The sequence below is a fragment of the Xiphophorus couchianus genome, chromosome 6 (assembly GCF_001444195.1).
Source record: "Xiphophorus couchianus chromosome 6, X_couchianus-1.0, whole genome shotgun sequence".
Classification (NCBI taxonomy): Eukaryota; Metazoa; Chordata; class Actinopteri; order Cyprinodontiformes; family Poeciliidae; genus Xiphophorus; species Xiphophorus couchianus.
Window position 1 is genome coordinate 17,925,201 of NC_040233.1, and position 22,474 is coordinate 17,947,674.

At 36.0% G+C, this 22,474-nt stretch overlaps 2 protein-coding genes across 4 annotated transcripts; both read right to left on the reverse strand.

The window, feature by feature from the left end:
• Window positions 1-181: 181 nt before the first annotated feature.
• gjc2 (gap junction protein gamma 2) lies at window positions 182-16,502 on the reverse strand. Of its 3 annotated transcripts, XM_028019485.1 has the most exons (3): window positions 16,334-16,502; window positions 5,063-6,323; window positions 182-943 (listed from the first exon to the last, which is right to left on the reverse strand). In XM_028019485.1, the coding sequence occupies exons 2-3, from the start codon at window positions 6,293-6,295 to the stop codon at window positions 941-943; spliced, it is 1,236 nt and encodes a 411-aa protein (XP_027875286.1). In that variant the 5' UTR covers window positions 6,296-6,323; window positions 16,334-16,502; the 3' UTR covers window positions 182-940. The 3 variants fall into 3 exon arrangements, with proteins under 3 accessions (XP_027875286.1, XP_027875284.1, XP_027875285.1); XM_028019483.1 differs by lacking the exon at window positions 182-943 and having other exon boundaries at window positions 3,569-6,323; XM_028019484.1 differs by lacking the exons at window positions 182-943; window positions 16,334-16,502 and adding an exon at window positions 9,279-9,729 and having other exon boundaries at window positions 3,569-6,323.
• Window positions 16,503-19,115: 2,613 nt separating this feature from the next.
• Window positions 19,116-21,532, reverse strand: LOC114147167 (7-alpha-hydroxycholest-4-en-3-one 12-alpha-hydroxylase). The gene has a single exon (XM_028021743.1). It carries the CDS (start codon window positions 21,487-21,489, stop codon window positions 19,954-19,956), a length of 1,536 nt encoding a protein of 511 aa, XP_027877544.1. The 5' UTR covers window positions 21,490-21,532; the 3' UTR covers window positions 19,116-19,953.
• Window positions 21,533-22,474: the final 942 nt, after the last annotated feature.

Genomic DNA, 22,474 nt, shown 5'->3' on the forward strand with positions numbered 1-22,474 from the left:
GTAGCACGAGATCAGTGGGTTTCTGGTTGTCTTTTGGGATCCAGCTTATTTGGCTCAGATAATCAAAAACAACAACTTTTTTTTGTTTCTTAAACAGTTCTTTACTTAATTATAGTTTTTAAATGACAAGATATATGATATTTAGTCAGTGTGTGTGAAAACGTGCAGAGAATGCCACATTTTTGTAATACAAAAATGACGCCATGATAAATTATTTAATAACTTTTTCACCTTTATTGTATGTATGCTGTACAGTTCAACTTAAAAACAAACAACTCTATTAATGGGTGAAATATCAAAAAGGCTCAAAAAACATGTTTGTGTCCCACAAGTACTTTTCTTGCCCTCCCCTTCTTTTTTAGCAAAAAGCCATAATTTGCATGGAGATTATAACCTATACATTTAGACAGTGGGTAAAATAGATATTGAATATATTTGTGTGAATATTTTTCTGAAATTTCTATTGATGTGAAATTCACACCAGATGTCAGCAATAACCCCAAACAATCCACACATGTAAATAAATCAAAGCAGACTTGTCCACAAATAATGTTACCATAAAAATGTTGGAATGACACGGAGCATAATGAACACACCAATAAAGAGATTATTTGTTTGTGTCTTTGGAAATATTTTCCTACTTGATAATTCACTCTATTCTTTACATCTTCAGAGTCTTACCAAAAATATCCTGGTCCATTTTTCTATTCATCATTGATTCAGTTATATAAAGCCTGCCAGCACCATATTCTCTAATATAGCACACATCATGATGTTCCTACCTGAAAACATCACTTTTCAGAAATCTTAAAAGGGGCGTGACTGTGGCTCTTTTATGGTGAAATGATGTCTTTCACACTTCCAGGTTATGGTTCCTTCCTTCCCACTTCCAGATTACATCTTCTTCCTTTCCACGTCCAGATTGTTGCTCCAACGATGATCACTAGAACATTCAGAAGTTTAGAAATGCATAGAATCAATGCAATAATAATGATTTAAAACAGAATTTTGTGTGAAGTCTTCCTTGGTTTTATCAATTCTATCAATACTGTGGCAATGAATATCTTTTCATAGGCCAAACACATAACATTCATTTATGGACTAAATTGTTAAAAAAAATGTCTGTATGTGTGGGTTATTTGAGTGTTCATAGGTGTGAATCTCATGTCAATGGAAAAAGTAGAAATATTTGTACTGATAATAGGTTGAATTGTTTAATACTTTCTTTTACCTGCTGTTCTTTTATTGAACCTGTTTTTGATTCTGTTCTGATATCAAGTCTTCTTGGATTTAGTCTGCAAACAATCCACATTTTCACTTGGCAATATTTATCTCTGCCCCTTATAAACTTTTTGTCAAAACTCTCTGATACTTATAACAACGTATTCACGATTTCCTCCACCTTGAGAAAAATTTGGTCCCATCTGAATAAAAGTAACCCCAGATTATGATGTGTAGCTACCACATTTCACTGTGTATGTAGCGTCCTTTCAGATATGTGTTGTTTCTGTCATAAAACCTTACTCCTTATATAGAGATACAGATTGTTCTCACTCATAGACCACAAACAGTTCCAAACAGAAGCTAAGGAGGCTCTTGGCATCTGTTTCATTCTTGTCTTTTTTTTTTTTTTAAATAAAGAGAAACGTACACCTTTGGTTATATCACAGTTGATTCATGTTTTCTCCTAGTATGTATGACTGTTTTATTCTGTCTGCAAACTATAGATTAATTTACAGTAATCTGATTTGTTTTATGTATGTGTACACCCATGCAGACAGAAGACTAGAACTGAGTTAAAAGTTGTTTCAAAAGGATTTTAGCTTAAGGATGTCCAGACTGTCAAACCAGGTTGTTGAAGATACTTTATTTGCTACTTTTTTTAGACAAAGAAGCCTGAAAACTGAGCTAATTCTTTCCTTAGCAATACAAGGCATAGCCTATCCATTGTTTTGTTGTGAAGAACTTTGCACTTTGGCTGTGGCTCTTAAGATTTCTCTTAATTCTAAATTAAGTGTAATTTGAAAATTGTCAGGATACCGGTTGTTTGAACAAGAGTAGAATTATGTTCACAGCAGCCTTTTGAAGTTCCTGCTAACTTTGCACAGTTTTTGTTTGCTAGATTGTTCATTTAATGTAAACAAATGAAGACTGCATGCAGAAATACTAATAACAGTAAAATTTACCAAAGTAATAGCTTCTCAGAAACAATTTTGGCAAACCCATTTTATGTTGTATTTCCATTGTACTCCTTTAACATTAACTACATTTTGATTAAAGTGTGTCTTGTCTTCTGTTACATTTGACAGCATTTCATATACAGTGCCTTAACACATTTTTCACACCCATTCAACCGTTTCACACTTCATCACATTAATCACAAACCATCAATATCTTTCATTTATTTGATGTTATGTTAAAGGCATTAAAAAAAGCCAGTAACTGTCAAGTGTAGCAAAAATAATATCTAATTCTGAACATTTCTTCAAAATAATAATAAAAATAATGTGGTGTACATTTGGATTCAGCCAACTTTAATCCAACAGCACTAAATAAAATCAAGTACAACTCTTTGCCTTCAAAAATTGCCTAATTAGTAAATAGAGTTCAACTTGTTGTAATATGATTTTAATTAAGATTTGAACATTCTAAGAAGGCAAAACTCAATCTATTATCAGAAAATGAAAGCAATATGGGATAACTGCAGTTCTTAAAGACACAGTCTTCCAACTAAACTGACAGGTCAGGCAGTAAATAGAGACTTTATTCATGATTTCCTCCACCGTGAATAAAGTGGAGGAAATTTACTTTATTCACTGTGGACCATCCATAAGAGGTGGTCCTTATGGATGGTCCACCGTGAATAAAGGAATAAAGGTGAATAAAGGACCATCCATAAGGTCCACCTCTTATGGATAGACCTTCCATATGAGGTCCATCATAATTATGGAAGAGTTGCACTGGCTACCACTCAAGTGAAAATATATCATATTTACTATTATTTAATCATTCCACAAAACTGGAAGAGTGGCTTAAAGAAAGCTGTTGCAGAAAACACAACATAAGAATTCTCACTTGCAGTTTAAAGTCTACAGACTCTCAATCTAAGATTGAACTGAGCTTGAGCAATCTTAGCATATCCATGTGTTCAAATAAAATAAATCTTGATCATGTACATTGAGGTTTGTGGTTGAATAATGTGACAAAACCTGAAACTCTTCAAATGGTATGAATACTTTTACACAGCACTAAAACAAGCTTTTAAAACTCAGATCATGCTTTAGAAATAAGAAATATTGCTGTGTTTTATTTTACAAGTGTACTGTTTCCTATAGCCCTACTAATATAAATTGCAACAAAGTTATGGCTATAAGGCCTAATTGCTTTCCTTTGAAGTTATTTTATTTATTTGAAAAGGGACGCACATTTTTTAGTCTTGGTACTTCTAACATAGTTGTTGATGTGCAACATCCTTAAGGTTTGTACATGTGTGAGCAAATGGGATACCAAGATTCGTAGATCACAGATGCTTAAAGCCGAAGGAAAAAGAAATAATTCTGCACACCCAATATTTCAATCCCTTTATTTATCTTGTATAAAAAGGGAAATCATCATAATTTTACACTACTTAATTCTCGGAAGAATGGACAAAAACCTCCTGTTTTTGAAGTCTGACCACACACAGAAAGAGGTATTTTGGACTGCAGACATTGTTAACCTTATGTGAGTAAATCAAAATAATTTTATGGGAAATAAGGTGCCATAATTTGAAGTTATCAGTATGAAGTGTCATTCTTGCCAGATTTATTGCCTGCAATAAAAAGCTCTGAAGTTATTTGTGTTACTATGTTGTATTAATATGGATTAAATTCTTTACCAGTTATAGAAAACTGTTTTTTAAATGCAATTAGTGAAATGTGACATAATTATTTTCAGCTAAATTATTTTATTAAAGTATTCTAAAGTGTCTAAGCTTGAAATTCTTTTTTTACTTTAACAGCATTGTCACTGCATAGCTGTTATCAAAGTATAGACAACTTGTGTTCCAAGGAATACGCCATAATTTGGGCAATAAGTCACTGAATCAAAGATCTGCTGCACAACAAGAAGATTTGAAATTTCAAATTATTTAATTTAACCATGGAAAGAATGCTAAAACAGTCTTTAAGAGTTTGAGGCACTTTGAGATTTGAACATAGTGAAGGAAGTATTCCCTGTTATGAATTCATTTTAATAACAGAGGAAAAAAACACCATTTGAATCAATCTGAATTTAGGACGAGTTTTCTAAATGGCTAAATGGGAACAGGATTCCTACTACAGTCTGTACTCGTTCAAGTTTCCAGCTGTAAATAATGGATAGTCTACTCAAAAGATATTACTCTTTAGTAGAGAGAATTGTTACAGTTTGTATTTATTCACTACTTTTTTTAAAATTATGACACACAGATTAGGGCTTTGCACACTGTTGAGTCTGAAGATCACCAAACTGTGCAAATGTTTCCCAGAAACATCCTTATTTCTTCTCTACTATTATTAAAATAGTTCTATTTAAATTGCTTCTCATCCAAAAATATTTATCTAAATGTAAAACATGCACTTTTCTATCAATAGTCTACGTAAAAAAAAAAAGATTCATAGTGCAATTCAAGTGCTTCACTTCCATTTTCCACCACAATTGCTAATTGCAAATCTCAGTTGCTCCAAGTGAATCCCTTTCAATTTCCTGTGATGATATGTTAGAGAAAAAGTTTGCGATGAAATGTAGCTGGAATTAAAGATGCTAAACTAAGCAGGTACATATTATCCATAACCAACATCTACTACTACAGTAAAGATTTATGATATTGACTTTGAAGTCTATGTGTTCTTACTTCTTTATTTATATTCAAAACTAGACTATTAATGTCCCTATGTCTTTTCTTAGCGTGATTCAAATCTAGTTTGTTGCTGTCCATAGTTAACTCTCTTCATCCTTTACAGCTCTCGAACTCTGGATACTTTCATTTTAACGTCAGTTTCCTAGAATAGATGAATCTCTATATCCATACAGAGGTCTTTACATTTTTCACGATGGTTGCTGCCTTGTCTGTGGCTGATCTTGACCTCGCTCCGTGCTTCTCTTGGACTGTATTGCATCGATTTTGTTCTGCCACGGTGCCCCCAGAAACGGGGCTGCTTGTTCTAGAGGTCTGCTGGTTGTTTTTGGTCTGGTAGGTTTGAAAGGCCATATCCAATTGCTCCTGAGCAACCCTCAGGTGTCGATGCAGGCTTGCAAGGTCGGAGGGGATGTTCTCGTCTGGGCTTGTACACTGCTGCTCCTGGGCTACGTTGGCCATGTTCTGCTCATGGGGGATGAGGCTGTTGGGAATCCTACTGGGTTTGTCTGTTTTCATCACAAGGTTGTACCCAGGAGGGGAGGATGTGATGTTGCGTGAAAATGGGTAGCCATAGGATGCGGAACGTCGGTCGCGGTTCCTCTTCATGTGAAGAGTGTCCCGAAATGTGCCAATTCCCAAGTGAAGCATTTCGCACACATTTAGCACAAGACAGAGACAACTCACCACATACATAATAAGGAGAAAGATTGTTTTCTCTGTAGGTCTGGAGATAAAACAGTCCACTCTGTGTGGACAAGGTACCCTGTTGCACACATAAGAGGGACTAACTCGAAATCCATACAGTAGATATTGTCCAGCTAGGAAAGCAATTTCAAAAATAGCTCGTGACATGAGCTGGAGAACATAGATTCTCATCAGGCCTTGTTGCATGATTTTTCTGCGGCCATCATGTTTTGGTGGGTCTTTGCCAGTGCTGCTCACAGGATCTACCTTGCCCTCCTGGACATCCAGTGGATCCTCATAGATCATTGGTTCAGCGTCATCATCTTCCTCCTCCAGGACCCCCTCAACAGGCTGACTTTCTCTCCATCTTGTGTGAGGAGGCGGCCTCTTGCGAAGCCTTTGGTGCTTCCTGCGAACATCCTCCGAAGATCGGGCTATCTTGTGAATGGCATAACCCATGTACATGATGGAGGGAGTGGAAATCATGATTATCTGAAAGACCCAGAAACGAACATGCGAGAGGGGGGCAAAGGCATCATAGCATACATTGTCACAGCCCGGCTGCTTGGTGTTGCAGGTGAATTTGGCTTGTTCATCAGAGTAGATGGATTCACCTCCAACAGCTGTCAGTACGATGCGAAAGATGATGAGCACAGTGAGCCACACTTTCCCCACAAATGTGGAGTGATTGTGAATCTCTTCCAGAAGGCGGGTGAGAAAACTCCAGCTCATGTTGCTCCTACAAGCTTTTAACTACAATCTGTAAAACAAAAGACAAAATTAGAAATTGTACCGACATATTGATAGACATTGAACTCATAATTTCTGGTGCCAAACCACAGTTTTTTTCCTGGAGCAGAAACATATGTTTATTGTGACTCTTGGTGATTGTTTCTTCAACTAAAACCCTAGGAAAAAAATTAAAAACAAACAACAAAATCATACCGTCACATAACACAACAAATCAAAGATTTGGCTGATTTTATTTATGTCATTTCAGGGCCTTTTAATTATATTCTAAGGTGGAATAACGACCTGAAGTGATCATTTAAACCACTTTGTACCAAACATGCATTAATATATACCCATCGGGGGAACATTTCATCCCCGCTTTGAATTTATTTAAATACATTTTCAAAATTATCCTGATAGTTTCCTGTAAAGAAATGTTGTTAAAGGAATCCAATAAATTCAATGTCTATCGGAGTTATTTAGTTTGTGTCAAACTTTTCTGATTTTAAAAGATTAAAAAAAAGGCCAAAAAGAAATTATAACCAAAATAAATGGTTTAAAAACATATTACAAAAATATATTGTAGTTTGCTATCGAACCAAAATAACACTGAGATTTGAACAGTCATGTGAACATTTCTCACCTTAATTTATAAAATTACTTATCTAGACTGAAAAATAAAATTATCTTCAACGGTTTACATAAAAATATGAAAAGGTTTATCTGTAGGTACAAAAGAGAAGTAAGAATGGTAAAAATGGCAATTTTAGGTGTGAAATAATGGGTGTGAATTGACAAGGGGGTAAACAAATCTAGAGCCCTTAATTTAGGATTACAGTCAAACATTTGTTGACACCTAAATGATTAAATATACAAGGTAATCTCATAAAATGAAAAGGAAAGTTATGTATTTATTCATTTTGTATTCCAGACCCTTCATAGGAAGGAAAACATGAAACCTGACACAAATTTACCCCTCTCCCTTTAAAGAGTTTTGGGGTCAATCAGTTTTTATTAGTGTCTCTTCTCTGCTCAAACAACACCAGTAAAAGAAAAAAACAAACAACCAGTGAATACATTACAAACAATTTCTGTAGTTTCGTATTCTTATTTTGATCACAATCCAAACAGAATGTCAAACATATGGGATACAAAGATTTTCACCACAGTGGGATTCTGTTCTAGATAGGACTGCTTTCAAGTGAATGCCTGTTAAAACTGAAGAAAATTGCACAAAATAGAGGAGAATAGATTAAAAGACAAAGTCCTTCATCAGGCACTACAATTAGGAGTCATTGTCATAAATGAATCAGACCCATGATCACCACACCCTTACAGCTGGACCAAAGGCTGGAAATAAAATGGCAACCATGTGGATTGATGGAAGACTTTTTAGTTCAAAGTTTGATCTTGTCAAAGTGCTTTAGCACAACATGCTGCTAGTTAAGCACCAGAGCAAAAAGCAAAAAAAAGAGGATGACATAAGATTGCACAGGGTCATACGCTCCTCACGGCCAACATCACTGCAGATACTGTGAGGCAATAAGAGCTGTGAAGAGGAGACAGCTTAGCACTTTCATTCACTCAGTCTGTATGTTGATCTCACGACTATGATACTGTACTGCCTTGTGTGATATGCCATCCACCCAACCATCTGAGAGAACAGTAGAGGCTTGTTGCCCCAACCAGAAAGTCTTCCCTCTTCTACCAGGACTCCCGGTGCAGGAGAGAGTTGAAAATATGATGAGTTGAAAATGTCTGCTCCAGAATGGCACTACAACAGCCCTGTTCAGTTCAGTTACTTATATTTAAATATACCTTCTTGTTTATTTGTAACCTTTATTTAATGTCTCATTGAGATTAAAAATCTCTTTTTCAAGAGAGATCTGGGCAAGAACAGTTATGGTGTTTATCACAGCATTATCTAGCCTGAATAAAATAGTTTAACAAGTGACAACAACAGGGACATCTTGTTGCTAGCCAGCTTTCCACTGCTTTCTCAGTGTCTATTTGTTCTTTCAATAAACATATATCTTTTGTTTCATTTACTACATTTACATACAGTACCTACTTGCTTTGATAGCCTGTCACTTTGCTGCTATTGCACCAAAGCTGTTCCCCACTGTGGGACAATAAAAAAAATTTCATTTCGATATAGGCAAAATATAAGTAAAAAATTGCCTGCAAGTATAATTTGTTGCAAATTTAAACTGTACTAATTTAGAAAAAAAAACTCTGGCATTGTTTCAAAGGGAAACATTTTTTCCTATCATTTTACTCTTTTATTTTTTTGTATTGTTATGATCCTACAATATGTTGATTTTGATTTTGATTTTAAGCAACTAATCATTAAACAGATATAAAAATGCATTTTGGCCAACTGCAGTACATTTATATAGGACGGATTTTTGTTGCACACTATTTCTTTCTACTCCTAGATCAAACCCAAAAACAAAAGTTCAGTCAACATAGTTTGCATGGTTGAGCAAAAATGTATGGTTTTGAAACTAACAAGAAGAAAATCCATGGAAAAAGACACAGAAAATTCATACAAAAATGTTATTCACTATATATAAATTTCAGCTTTTCGTAAAATTCAAACTGAGATCAGTTTGTTTTATTTATTTCTTATAGATTTGTTCATATATCACCAAAATAGTTTCTTTTTCTTTTATCTTTTTATTCTAAGCATTACATTACATTATATCAAAAACTGTATTAATATATAAAGTGTATAATAAAAAAATATAATGAAAAAGTAAGGAAAAAGATCAGCATTATTATTAGTTTTGAATCGAATGATGACATTTAAATAAACAACAAGCATTTAAATTTAGATTTTTAAATCTGGACCTTCAAGAAATACATACATACCAGTAAAAAAAAACATATATTCATATCAGTAAAAAGCATGAGCAAAGAGTTACCAGTAGAATTTCACAGAATGCATTTTGGGAAACAAAATTTAACAGAATTAACTCACCTGAAAAAGTTGCACATGAATTTCCCATTCTGGAGTCCTCACTTGTCCTCCCTAGTTATTTCTGCACAGCCTGACTCATTATGGGACAACTCCACCCCTAAGCACTTGTTTTTTCCCGTCATATTAACATCCAGATTAACTAAAAACTAAAGCGGAGGCTTAATTTCCTGGTCGAGAATTTCCTTCTTATCCTGTTAGCCTAGTCTGCAAAGAAGTGAGGTCTCGCTATAGTGGATGGATGCCTCACATGCTGGCTTGTGTCTGGTTTCTATTACACCAGTCTTCTGCCCAAGAAGGAAGTAAAAAAAAAAACCGAGAGCCGCAAAAAAAAAAAAAAAAGAAAAAAATCCTCCTCTGGCAAATGACCCTGATCCAAGGGTCCAGACTTGAGAATATTGTACTGCAGATTGAAACGAACACTCAGTTGAGGGAACGTGTTATTCGCAACACAGTCTAACGCCCCTTCCCCCCACTACCCCTTTGCCCCATTTGCAACAGATGATGAGTCTCCTTCTCTCGCTTTTTCTCTTACTTTGTCTTGCTCTCTGTGCTTCTGTTTTTCCATCTATATCTTGGTTTTATGTTATCATGCCTCCAAAGATTTATACACAGCAATAGCTCACTGAGTAAATGGATATGCAATTTTAAGACTTCACAATTGGGTCCTGTGATATGTTTACATCAATTTCTTTCCGATTCAGTCCCATAGGTTTCACAGTCGGCTATAACAGTTGCAGATTTGCAACCTCTTTATTATTTGTCGATTACATAAGAGTTGACACAGGGTGACAGTAATGAAGAAACAACTTTAGGGAGACAAAGAAAGGGACTTTTAGGACAAAAGTGTCACCAAGACATAAGCCACCTTGCCTTGGTGCAGATCAGCTAAAATGTAACCAGCAGGTACGCTCAGTCATGTCAAGTGTCATAATATTTAGATCTTTCATCCCGGCAGATAGCCAGATAACAGAAAACCGAACAGATCACTCTCTGCATTCCTGCAACATGTCTTTTCCAACTTTGGGTTTAAACTTTTAGCTGTCACCTTGCTCAATTGCAACCCAATGGCTAACATTATTAAATATATTTGAGTTTTTCTCACATAAGTGAAGGAGTTTCTTTATCAAATGCTCTCACACACATAGTCAGTTGTTTCTTTTAGTCAGTAACGACACAACAAAGAACAGAAGGGGGGAGGAGACTGGGGTGTGATTCATGGAAAATTAAAACTGGAAAGTTAATTCCTCCCTGACTTTATTCTGTTTGCCAGAACTTGCTGTCAGAATTTGGAACGAGAAATTATTTTTGAACAGAGGACAGATAAATGGCTTGGCGTCTGGTTTACATTAATGATAGAAGCCTGGTCATTGTCACAGTGATTGTTTTACAGTGTTTCTTTTACATGGTCATTGGTAATCTTTTGCTGTGATATTTATATGGTTATAAAGCAAAGAGTAATGCTCAACAATTCTACTTTGCTTACATTAATAAGCAAAGGCTGTAGCTTCAACAGTAACAAAATTTGTTACAGTGCCTTATAAAAGTAGTCATGAATCTTGGAGTTTGTGGCTGGATTTTGTCCCATCCAGCCACAAACGCCAATGTAAAGGAGAATATAATGGTGATAACAAAGTTAAAAGTCAAATGAGTTCATTTCTGTTGAGATGAACTCATCAGCACATGTTCTATCTTCATGTGCTGTGCAACTTTTGACATTTTCATGCAAATATGTCAAATCCTGCAATATTTTATCAAACCTTCTCAGTGCTGGCCTCTTGGGTTGAATGGTCTACTGCAGATCCTTTTTCCTATTGGTTACAACTTGACAAATTGGTTGATGTCCAAATCACACAGCCATTTACCATTTATCACAAAAACAAAAAGGAAGCAGCACTTGCAAGTATTATCAGAAATATTTGCCTCAAAATCACTTGTTTGAGTGAATTTTGGTCTAAATAGAACCCCCAGAGCTAGTCATTTGAGCCTGCAGAACCCTTTGACCTGGGGCCTCACCTCAGAGGCAAGACTCTTCATCTAAGAGAACTGATGCAGCAAGAAAATGAGAAAGGGAAAGGCTGTTGGATTGACCGCACCATTTGGAGTTTTGACATGTGATAAGCCCTAGGGACCAACAGGCACATGTTTTTTAGTTGCAACACATTTGGCATCTTTCAGAAATAACCCGCAAAATGCAGATGATTTAGTTGGTAAGGAAATGGAAATTTAACTTTTCTTTTTAATGTTTTTACAGTTGATGTGGTAACACCCAGTTACATCAACATGTCAAGTTAAATCGTGTTTTGTTATAATTTCTGCACTATTTCACAGCATCTGAAATGTGATGGACAAACATTGCATCTGACCGCAGCCATGTGCTAATCATTTTGCTTTGGAGTTGCCACATAATTAAAATACCAAAATAAAATTTTAGTGCATCAGATTTTAATGTGAGCCTTAAAATGATCAGACCTATTGTATGTTTGTGCACACTGACATAGAGGCTAAAGCTGTTTTTAAACAGTTGAACGACCCAACTTATGCCTGTCTTTAAATCAAATTCCATGACTCGACACAGAAAGGTTGGTGCTTCCTTCTGTCTAAATAACATGAAATGTGCTTACAATGTGAAAAGAAACTATCCAGGCTTGTCTAAAATCTTCTAAGGAATAGGTCATAGTTGCAGCCACATTTTCAAAAGATAAGTAAAGCTCAAACAATGCTGTATATCACCAAGAGACAAGCATACCCTCAGTTAAATAGGGTGGTGGCAGCATCATGTCTCCGATTTAGTTTTGTTCACGTGTAACGTGTAAAGGTGGATAAAATAAAAAAAAGTTCCAAGTACGAGTCATTTTTGTCAGAAAGCAGAAAATAAAGAAAGATTTCAACTTTTTTATCATCATAGTTAGATCAGTCATGCATCAAAATCAGCAAGTCACTTCACAGTATGAAAAATAAGGTTTTGGAAAGATCTTGCCAGAATTCAGAATCTGGCAGAAAGTCTCTGAGTTATTCAACGTGGATTTGTAAAAGATAAAAAATTTGAGAGCATTTTGCAAGTGGAACAGCCAAATATAGTCAAATCCTATAAGATAAATAAAATTTTTTCTACTCCAGATTGCCTTGAAGTAAACAGAGTAGGGATTTAAATACTGTATGCTAGTTATGAAAAATTTAATATTCATTTTCAAACAAACTGTCCATATACACAGGCATATTCTTTAGCATTAGTTTGTGAATTTTGTAAGGTCAAAACTATTTATATTTTGAGAGCCTGTAAAATCTCCTATGTAGCTTTAGCTACATGTTGTGATAATGTGATAATTAGGTAATTAGGAAACAGCAGCAGTTTGTTTTCCTGGAAGTGTCTTATAATATTTGAAACACATGTCAAAGTACAACACCAGCCCAGCAACTGTTTAACTTAAAAAAAAGAAAGATCTGTCCCTTTGTCCTCGAACGAGTCAGGCTGTTTTAGCTTTGGGAAACAGTTGTTGGTGCTGATAAATATTGATTGGACAGCCCATAGCCAGGAAAATATAACAGAGTTCCCCTGCAAGACATTATTTGACATTGCTCCTGTTACAAGGACTCTTATTACGTGATAGCCCAAAAATGTTGTAAATATTCATAAGGTTAGAGTTGCTTTTAATAATTTAATAACAACATATATTTTTAAAATATTAAATAGATGTTTTATTGTTTTAAGAGATAATGATGAAAATAATTTAAGAATAAAAAGTAATGGTTCTATTTACAAACAGCCTTGCCTTGAGAGGTTTCTGTGAGCTGTGAGGTGAAGTGATGCAGCACTGGGGAGTGAACATCTCGACAACTCTCCTTGGCCACCACCAATGTCATACCAAGAGTTTCATCCACATATATTTACAGAACAAATTTGATGTGAGCAGACTGGGGGCTGTGAAGGTCCATGTTTATGTAACAAATCAAGCTCTAGTCTGTGATTTGGATGCCCCTCCTTTATCCTCCTTTTCCTCTACCCTTCACAGAAAAGAGTGACACAAGACACCAAAGCAAAAAAAAAAAAAGAAAAGAAATATTCAGTTTAGTGCTTGGACTCCTCCTCTCTCATCCTCTCCCAACGCTATCATTAAAGCACCCTCACCAGGCTGTGAGGGACTATCCCACAGGCAGCCTGTGAGTGGTGGCAGTCCCATCGCATTTGTTCACTTTTTTTTTTTCTCCCAGTTTCTCAGCCGAGCATCTCCTACCCTGAGGTCGAGTGCGTCCTGTGCCAGTTTTGCTAAGGCTGGACAACGCTGAAACAACTAAGATGAAAAGCCTTGAGGAGGATGTCAACAACTTTCCTCAGCCTGAGTTTCAATGAAGCAGCTCACTATGAGTGGAAATTAAAGAACAGTCAGAAAGCAGTTGAAATATATATTTTTTCATTATTTAAAAACATCTGAGGAGAAATAAAATTGCAAAAATAATGAGTAAATCATGTCATTTAGAAAATACTATATGATTCAGCATTTTTAGCAGTATTTAATGTTTTTAGAAAAAATAAATAAATATATTATTTTAACATTTTCAGGTAATTTGTACACATGCTGCAGAGATTTTCCTTTAAGGAATCAGAATCCAACTTATGAAATATAATCGTAATGATCAAAACATCAAAGCCTTGTTTGCAGAATTGCAGAGCTTTAATCTTTAACATCATCTTGTCTTAACTGACCATGTCAGTGATGAAGTTGAGGCAAGACTAAAGGCACAGTAGACCTAGTCAGGGTCATTCCAACTATCAGTGATGCATTATTGCGGCTCCTCCTCAGTGCGTTGCCTTCCTCTATAACTCAGTGAACTCCAGACACTGATAACACTGCTAGCAATGCTACAGGATTTCCTCAGATTGCTGCAGTGCAGCCATTGTGTTTGATGCACTCTGATGCAAAAAGCTTGGACCACAACTTTGTGTACACTAACTGATGTGTTGTGCATTAGTTTTTTTTTATTAATGAGGACATAACAGAAGGCAATCAGCTTGAAATATTAACCTTCAAGGTCAAGGCTTTGTGATTGCAATAAAGAAAAAAAAACATTAGATAATGTGGTCAGGAAATGTGTAGCAAATTAAAGAATTTGTGTGATTCTATAACAATCCCACAAAACCTTTAAGCTTGAAATACTTTTATCTGTCCAAATTTACTCTCTCATTCTGATTAATGAAAACCACCATCTAACTGCAGAGATCAGTGTTTGATACAGAAGGTAAAAAAAGTCATGGGTTTCCCACCTATTACATGACAAACAGACATGCACACACTCACACCTTAGGACAATTTCAAACCACTAATTATCTCAATAGGCATGTTTTTAGACTGTAGTAGCAAAATAGAGTACCTGGAGAAAATCCAGTCATTCATAGAAGAGAACTCCACACAGACAGGCGCCACACTCCCCAACCCCAAGAATGTAACCTGGGACCTTTTTTGCTGTAACGCAACAATAACTGAACCATTATGTAGGTGAGTTGCACAGCTACTAAACATGTCTAGCCACCAGATGGCAATGTTGTACGCAGCAAACTCTTGTAAACTTTTGCAAACTTTTTGGAAATGTGTGGCTAAGAACTTTAAATAATCATTAACATCTTCCAGCTGGATAATATGAACTGCAACACTGTAGCCCTGTAGCTAGAGCAAGTCAAATAAGGCAAAGAATTTTCTGGTTTAAAACTATGTTTTCATCATGCAAGACACTTTGAATTGTGTTGTTGCTGAAAGGTGCCATGTAATTATATTTACCTTGCCCTGCCCATCTCACCATGGAACACTCAAGAGACAATTATTAATCTGTGGCAACAATTATTAATCTGTGGCAACAATTATTAATCTGTGGCAACAATTGAAAGTTAGTGTTCATAAATGCTCTCTCCATCTAGTCTGACTGAACTTAATGTTTATTGCAAATAAGAAGGGAAAATATTCTGCATGTGCAAGTTTTTTTTTTCAAGATATTTACTCAAACTGCATGGCAGCAAAAATCAACACCGATCCAAATAAACAAAATAAGATACCTTAGGTCACAAAACTACAAAACGTTAAACTTTAACTTCACCCTCTAAACTCTTAACTGTTCAGTCATTGTAAAATCTAGCAGCTGAAGGAACAACAGACCTGGTTAGAATCATTGGTAGAGTCAGAGATGCAACACAGAAGCTCTTGCTTATTCACCAATACCGTAACTATAACAACAAAAACAAAGTTCACATCTATAGTGGAGTCCATTCATTAGCTTGATCCTAAAAAATGTCCACTAGATGGCAGTCATGGCTTTTTTCAATTCTAGACTCCTTTTGCATCCATTTGGAAACGATTGATTATCTCAGACACTATCACAAACAGGTGAATAACCTATCCAAACTTTGTTACTGACAAGGTGAAACGATAACAGCATTGTTGCTGTGGCCTTCGAAATAAATATCAGCAAACAAGAAGAGTTCAAGGTTGAGGTATTTCTAAGCATTTGGTGCATTTGCTAATCTGATCAATAAAATAAGGCACTGCAGATTTAGATGATACATCCCAGTTTGTCATAATTTGGGTCAATCCAATCATTAGTGCAGGATCAATTCCCAGTCAAAGTCATCTCGAGAAACTATGCAAAAAACAAACAAAGTACTCATATTTATACTCAAAACAAACTTTTTTTTCTCTCTCCACTGCACTCACAGAAGTCGGGATCACACAATTAATCTGTTCTAGACGGAAATTTTTCACAATGTTTAAATTACTTCAAATTGCTTTCAAATTGCTTTCAAATTGCAATCTCAAAATAATGTTGCATAAATCATGTTGCTGTTTGTGGTTTCTTTATAGATGTTGTTGCTGCCTTGATTTTCTGTTATTTAAATTTATTTCATCAACTTGTGTATGCAGTGAAACACAAGTACTGGTTCAAATTCAACCTTTTATTTTAGATTATTAGATCAAGTGAAATAACCTACATCTTAATAAGAGAAGAAAAGGGGCAGGGGGAACAGAAGGTATATGAGTGTGGGAGTGAAGAGGGAGTAAGAGGTTACTTACCTGTCCACATGTGCAAAAAATAACCTCTTTCTAGACTTAATGGAGGAATATCCTTGCTGACATCCAAAGGAATTGTTTCAGTGTACTGGCTCAGTTGCAGGATGACAACGACAATGGCTTATTTTTCATCAAAACCCTTCTCCACCAAGTACAGGCAGACCTCTCAGAAGACCAGCATGCCACCAAAAGACCCATTGTTCTGCAGCTCATCCGGCTACATGACCGTGACAGACAAACTGTTTATTTATTGATGGCAGCATCACAACCACTACAACCACATTCATTCATCCAGAAATAAGGTGTCATAGATTTAAGCTGTAAGCAACTGATATAAAATGCATTCTCTTCACTGTGGCAAAAAACAGCATAGAACTTACTGTATGGAAAAACTACTGTGGAATCAACCATTTAAATAAAATTATAATATTACATATTTCACATGATATATAGATATTTTAACCAGTTTGTTTAATGCTAACTGCTTAACCACAAACATAAATCAAGGTAGGCAAAACACGTTTACCTTTTCTACCAGGTAGTAGCAAAACAGTTGAATTATAATTCAAACATTAATATTAAATATTAATATTGCATATTATTTTTTTTTAAATTACCCTGCAGTCATATTTTCAAATGTAAATTTTCTAAAATATTTAAAATTAAGTTTTCGAAATGTGATTTACCCTCTATAATTTAACTTGTATTGATAGTTTTTTTGTTGGCCTTTCCTGTACTGACTTTAGTTGGCAAGTTAGTTACTGGAAATACTTGGGACTGCTCTCAGCTGGGTAAAGTCCATTAATCTGGCTAGGTTTAAAAGACAAATACAAATGGAGATTATTTTCAAGTCAAATCCAAACATACTATTGGAAGGGAGAAAATTTAAATGACTGACTTGGTTCATAAGGCTCACAATTTTTGAAGATTTACTTAAATTTTACATGTTAAATTAGAGAGACCCAGAGGGTACCTCATCTTACTCTAAATACACCGGTTCCACAAGTTTGCGTAAGAAAAAAACCAGAGAAAATCATTGTAACCACATTATAAGAAAGTATTTGAATAAAAAATAAATTGCCAGACCATACTGGAAGAGAGAATAAGTTTCAGGTTCATAACTGACCTGAGCTTTGTCAAGCCGACAGCTTAACAGGTCGGCTCCTGTCCCTATTTAGTAATCTTTATGTAAGCAAAACCCTAGACCTGTACAAAGTGTCATGGCTGGGGGTTAAGGAGGACCAAACTGCAGAGAGCTTAATGAAAAAATGAACAAAAAGAAACTTAAAATGAAGAACAAACCAGTTGTTCCACTAGGAACAACTGAGAACTATGAAAGCTAGACAAAGAAACCAGGAGAACAATGCAAACTAGAAATCTTAAATACACAAAGGGAAAGAAGAGACTGCTACACAGGGACTAATCAGAGGTAAATAAAGGCAGCTGGAAAAGATCTGGCAAGGAAGGTATTCTGGTAAGCTGAGAAAAGGAGAAAGAACGAAGCTGACACACAAAAACCTTTGATGAAAAGAAAAATTGAAGCTAGCATAAACAGTAAGTGTTTGTGCTTAGGGAACAAGTCCAAAACACAAACAATGAAAATAAGTGCACTAACACAAGGAATAAACTAAAAAGGCAATATCTATAAGCAAATAAATTATGAAAAAAATCTGAAAAGGCAGAAAAATGATCAGTATGGATTAAACAACACCACAAAACACTATGGTGGGAGAATTATGATTTTAGTGTGTTTCTTGGTAGATTGCAACACATTGGGGGGGATGATGAACAGAGAACCTCTTAACCTTAGCCAGAACACTGCATGTGGTTTGTGAATGGGTCTTCTTACATAACAATAACAAGAGACTTGTAATCAAGGCAACAAAGGAGGAGCAAAAAAATATCAACTGATATATCCTTTGTAGTGAAAAATGCTTTTTCTTTTCACAATGCTTTCAAACAAGCAATGCTTAAATTTTTTGTGGTTGCTTGATTAGCTAAGGCTTACAAAATAAGTGTGTCATGTGGTGATACAGCCTTTGATGTAATCTCTCTTGTTGTGTCATTCATTCCAAAGCAGATGCCTGTCATATTTTCCAGATCTTTTCACAGATAAATAAAGGACTTGCTGTTTTTATTTTTTATCTCATCAGGAAGATCACATCTGATGTCTTTCCTGTTTTGTGCTATAACAAAGACGGTTAAGCTTAAGTTAGGGTTAAGAATGCACTTGTAAGAGCTAAAGTTAGGGTAATTGTCATATTTGGCACAAACTGACTAATTAAAATAAATGGAAGTAAACACAAAGTCTTAATTTGGTTAGAAGTGTGATCTTGTATGTGTATTGGAAATTTATTAGATACTTCCTGTAATTGAACATTTGTTTTATAACTTATAATAAAAATGCCTTTTTTATGTATTTGTCTAAACTCTTTTTGAAAGGAAAGTCTTAGTTAATTATCTGAGGTTGTAAAACGATGATGAGACAATAAAAACTTTGTTTAACAAACTTTTACATTTGACTTTGAGGCCAAATAAATTAACATTAAAATTTTTGAACTGATCCAAAAGAAACCAGAGTGATACACTAAGAAACTAATTTATCAGCAGATGTGAGTAAGTGATTGTAAGCTTTAAATTAAAAATACAAAATACAAAATGACAATTGTTTATATTTTGTGATGTTAAAAATGCCAGAAAAGCTTGAGTGTTCATAAGCTTTCCTTGTATAAACAAAAAACTGACTCATGGTTTTGGTAAGTTGAAAGGAAGAAAAGGGGTACTATTCAGGTCACAGAACCATTTATTAATAATGTCACCCATCTTCCAAAACTCTTCTCAATAAATCATCTTCTTAATAAACAAAAACACATGAGATTTATCAACCACCACAGTTATGACAGAGAGAAGGGTGGGGTTAAAGTTGTGTGTTAAAAGAAACAATGAAGCAAAAAAAAAAACAGAAAAAGAGCCTACAATAGAAACACAAAATAAAAGTTCATTTGGATTTAATAGGGAAACTAATGAAGGAGGAACTTGTTTACAGACCATACACCCAGGAAGCCAAGGAGCACATTCATCTCTTATTCGATAGATTGTTCACAGTTTTAGGGCTTACAATAAAACAACATAAAACCATATGAAAACCGTTTAGAAAAAAAAACAACAGTTTACCAGAGTGGGATAATTACATCTTAGACCAGTAAATGATACTTAAAAAAAATAATTTAGAAGAAAAACATTCTTAAAGCAAGATTTCTTTTGTTAATGTGTTAATGGAAACCAACTACAACATTGTTGAATGCTGCCTAACTTGTTTAATTATTTAATTCTGACATTTTATGCTGAGTAGAAATCAGGTCTTCAAAATGTGTTAATTGAATAAATTTCTAGTTTCTGGCATTTCTGGTGAAAAAAGAAAATGGTATGTAAAAAGATATTGAAACATACAGAAAAAAGTTTTCTTTAATCACATTTACAGAATTGGTATTTCAGCAATTTAAAATATATTTTTATTATTCTTGTTTAGCTTTTACAAGATGCCCATACGATTAGTGTAAGGCTATTTAATCAATGAATAGTCACAGAATAACTATAACATGTTTTGAAAGAGGTTTTTTTTTTTAAAATCTGAGTCTGTATCTAAACTGAACATCTTTGATGGGCTGCATCGATCCGAAGCCCCAACGTCTGAAGTCAATTTCAGGAATCTCCTCCTCAGGGTTCTTCAGCTCAAACTCAAAATACACCAGCATGAGGAACACAAACTGTTTTAGCTCATTGGTGGCAAAGAATCGCCCAGGACACATGGAGACTCCCGCCCCCCAGGGCATGTTGTAGTACTTCACTTTCTTTCCATCTTTGAAAAAGTCAGTTTTCTTGCTGCCATCTGCGTTCAGAAAGCGATCATATTTGAATGCATGTGGGTCAGGATGGATCTCTGGGTCAAGGTGGACCGCACTGTAAGGAAATATTGACATCCTGTCACCTTTGCGAATGAAGTATTCACGCCCGTCGGCCATCTTGAGAGTCATGTCCTGGAGCACAGCCCTGGTAAGGAGGGGTGCAGCAGTGAGCCGGAGGGTCTCTTCCACTGCGCTGTCTAGCACTGGAGTTTTCATGAGCATTTCACGGGTCAGGTCTACCAAGGGGCCACCACGTCTGACTTCCTGCCCCGTCTCCTTCAAAACTTTATCAACCTCTTCCCTCACTGCTTTCATGGCCTCAGGGTGTTTCAGAAGGAAGAGGAGAAGCCAGAACGAAGAGGGTCCAGTGTTGCCCTGAGAGGCCCAAAGAAGCACAAACATGTACCTGTTGATCATTGACTCGTTCATGCCCACCTCTTCTTTGGACTGCTGCATGTCCCACACCCAACGACTGATGTTGTCCTTGGCCTTCATGTTCTGCACAGAGACAGCATCCCAGAAGTAGGACTGCAGCCTGTCAGCTTCCCACTTCTGCTTTGGTGGAAGGAGTCCATATGCCAAGTTGGGGAAGAGCTGGTCGTATTTACGAAATTCATAAAACAGAGCTTCTGAATGAGTTCTGTCCTTCTCTTTGGCTTTCTCCTCACCTCCCTCAGACTTGTGTGGCACATTTCCAAATAAAGCCAAATAACCGGCTCGGAAAACAATGTTGTAGCTGTAGATGAACAGTCCATCTTCCTTCCAGGGGCTCTGACCTGTGCCTGAGCCCACGCTGTGCAACATAAGGTTTTGCAAGTTACTCATCATGGCTTGTGTCATTATTTCCAGCCCTTCCCCCTTCAAGTGCTTATTGCTGGCATTCTGCAGGACATGGTGATCATTCTGGACAGCTTTGTAGCCAAAAACCCTGTTAACAAGCTGCTCTGCAAAACTATTAAAGTCCAGCTTCTCTCGACTCTCCTTAACAAAAGCCCCAAAGGAGAGGGGGTCCTGCAGAAATGTAAAGTAATATCCTCCAAGCTGCACAGTAAAAACATCACCATGCTTTTTCTTCATTCTCTCCAGAAACTTAAAACTGTCTCTGCGAAACTCCAAGACATGGCCCAGCCAAGGAATGAGACCTTTGTCAAGCGGGGGTTCTCCTGGACGTCTCTTTCGGAAAACTCCGAGAAGGTACAGTCCTCCAAGCAGCGCAAACAAGCAGCTGAAGAGGAAGGGCAGCAGCAGCCCCATGACTGTTTCTGTTGGCAGCAACAGAGTGTTGTTGAGATGAAGTCCAGGCTCAGAACAATAAGCAGCAAGTTGCTCCTCCCATTTATAATGGGTTGCAGATTTCCAGGAAAGGAGATAAAATTCTTCAGCAGACAAAGAACGAGGAAAATATTCACTTCAAGTTTGATGTAGATTAAAGTTTATTTTTATTCTTTTCTGAAAATAAGGAAATGGTATTTGGAACTCAGTGTCACAGAAAGAATTAAGGGGCATTCACCCCAGTACTTAACAATTTGAATAGTCTCAGGCTTGTAACCCTCCTTTCTTTTGCTCCAAATGTTCAGTGGTCTTCATAGCCAAACACTGTTAAAGTTGCATCAGGGAAAGTGAAACAGTTTTTCGTTTTTTTTCCAAAAACCAAAAAACTGCAGAGAAGCATATTTGCAAGCTGAAATCCGTGTTTACTGCGGTTTCTGGAAAAATGACTTCCTCTCTGGTGACCTGTCAGCCAATGTCAATGAGTCATTTCACTCAAGATAAGAACATGCTTTAACCTATGGCTGTAAGGCTATGTAGGCTGTTAAAGAGATTAACTGGGATGTTAAAAAGTGCAAGTTAACTGCTATCTCAAAATGACAGAGCATTAGTTATGATCTAGTCATAGATCAAAAAGTACTACAAATGCTAAAAGACTATGCAGAAAGTGACTCAAATCATTTTTTTAAAAAGAACGTAACAAGTGTTCTTATTTTGTTGTTAGAATCTGAAATGGAGACATTCACTTTTTGGGTGGAATGTCAGTGTTAAACTTCAAAGAAATTAAACAAACTCCATATGACAAAAAGTTAAAAAGAAACAGATGAAAAACAAATCTAGCAGAGTAATAAAGTGGTGGTTAACTTAACAGACATCTTACAAAACAAAATCTCATATGGAACCTTTCTGTGTGGAATGTTTTCCCATTGTATGCTTGGATTTTATCCAGGTATGCCAGGATTATCCCACA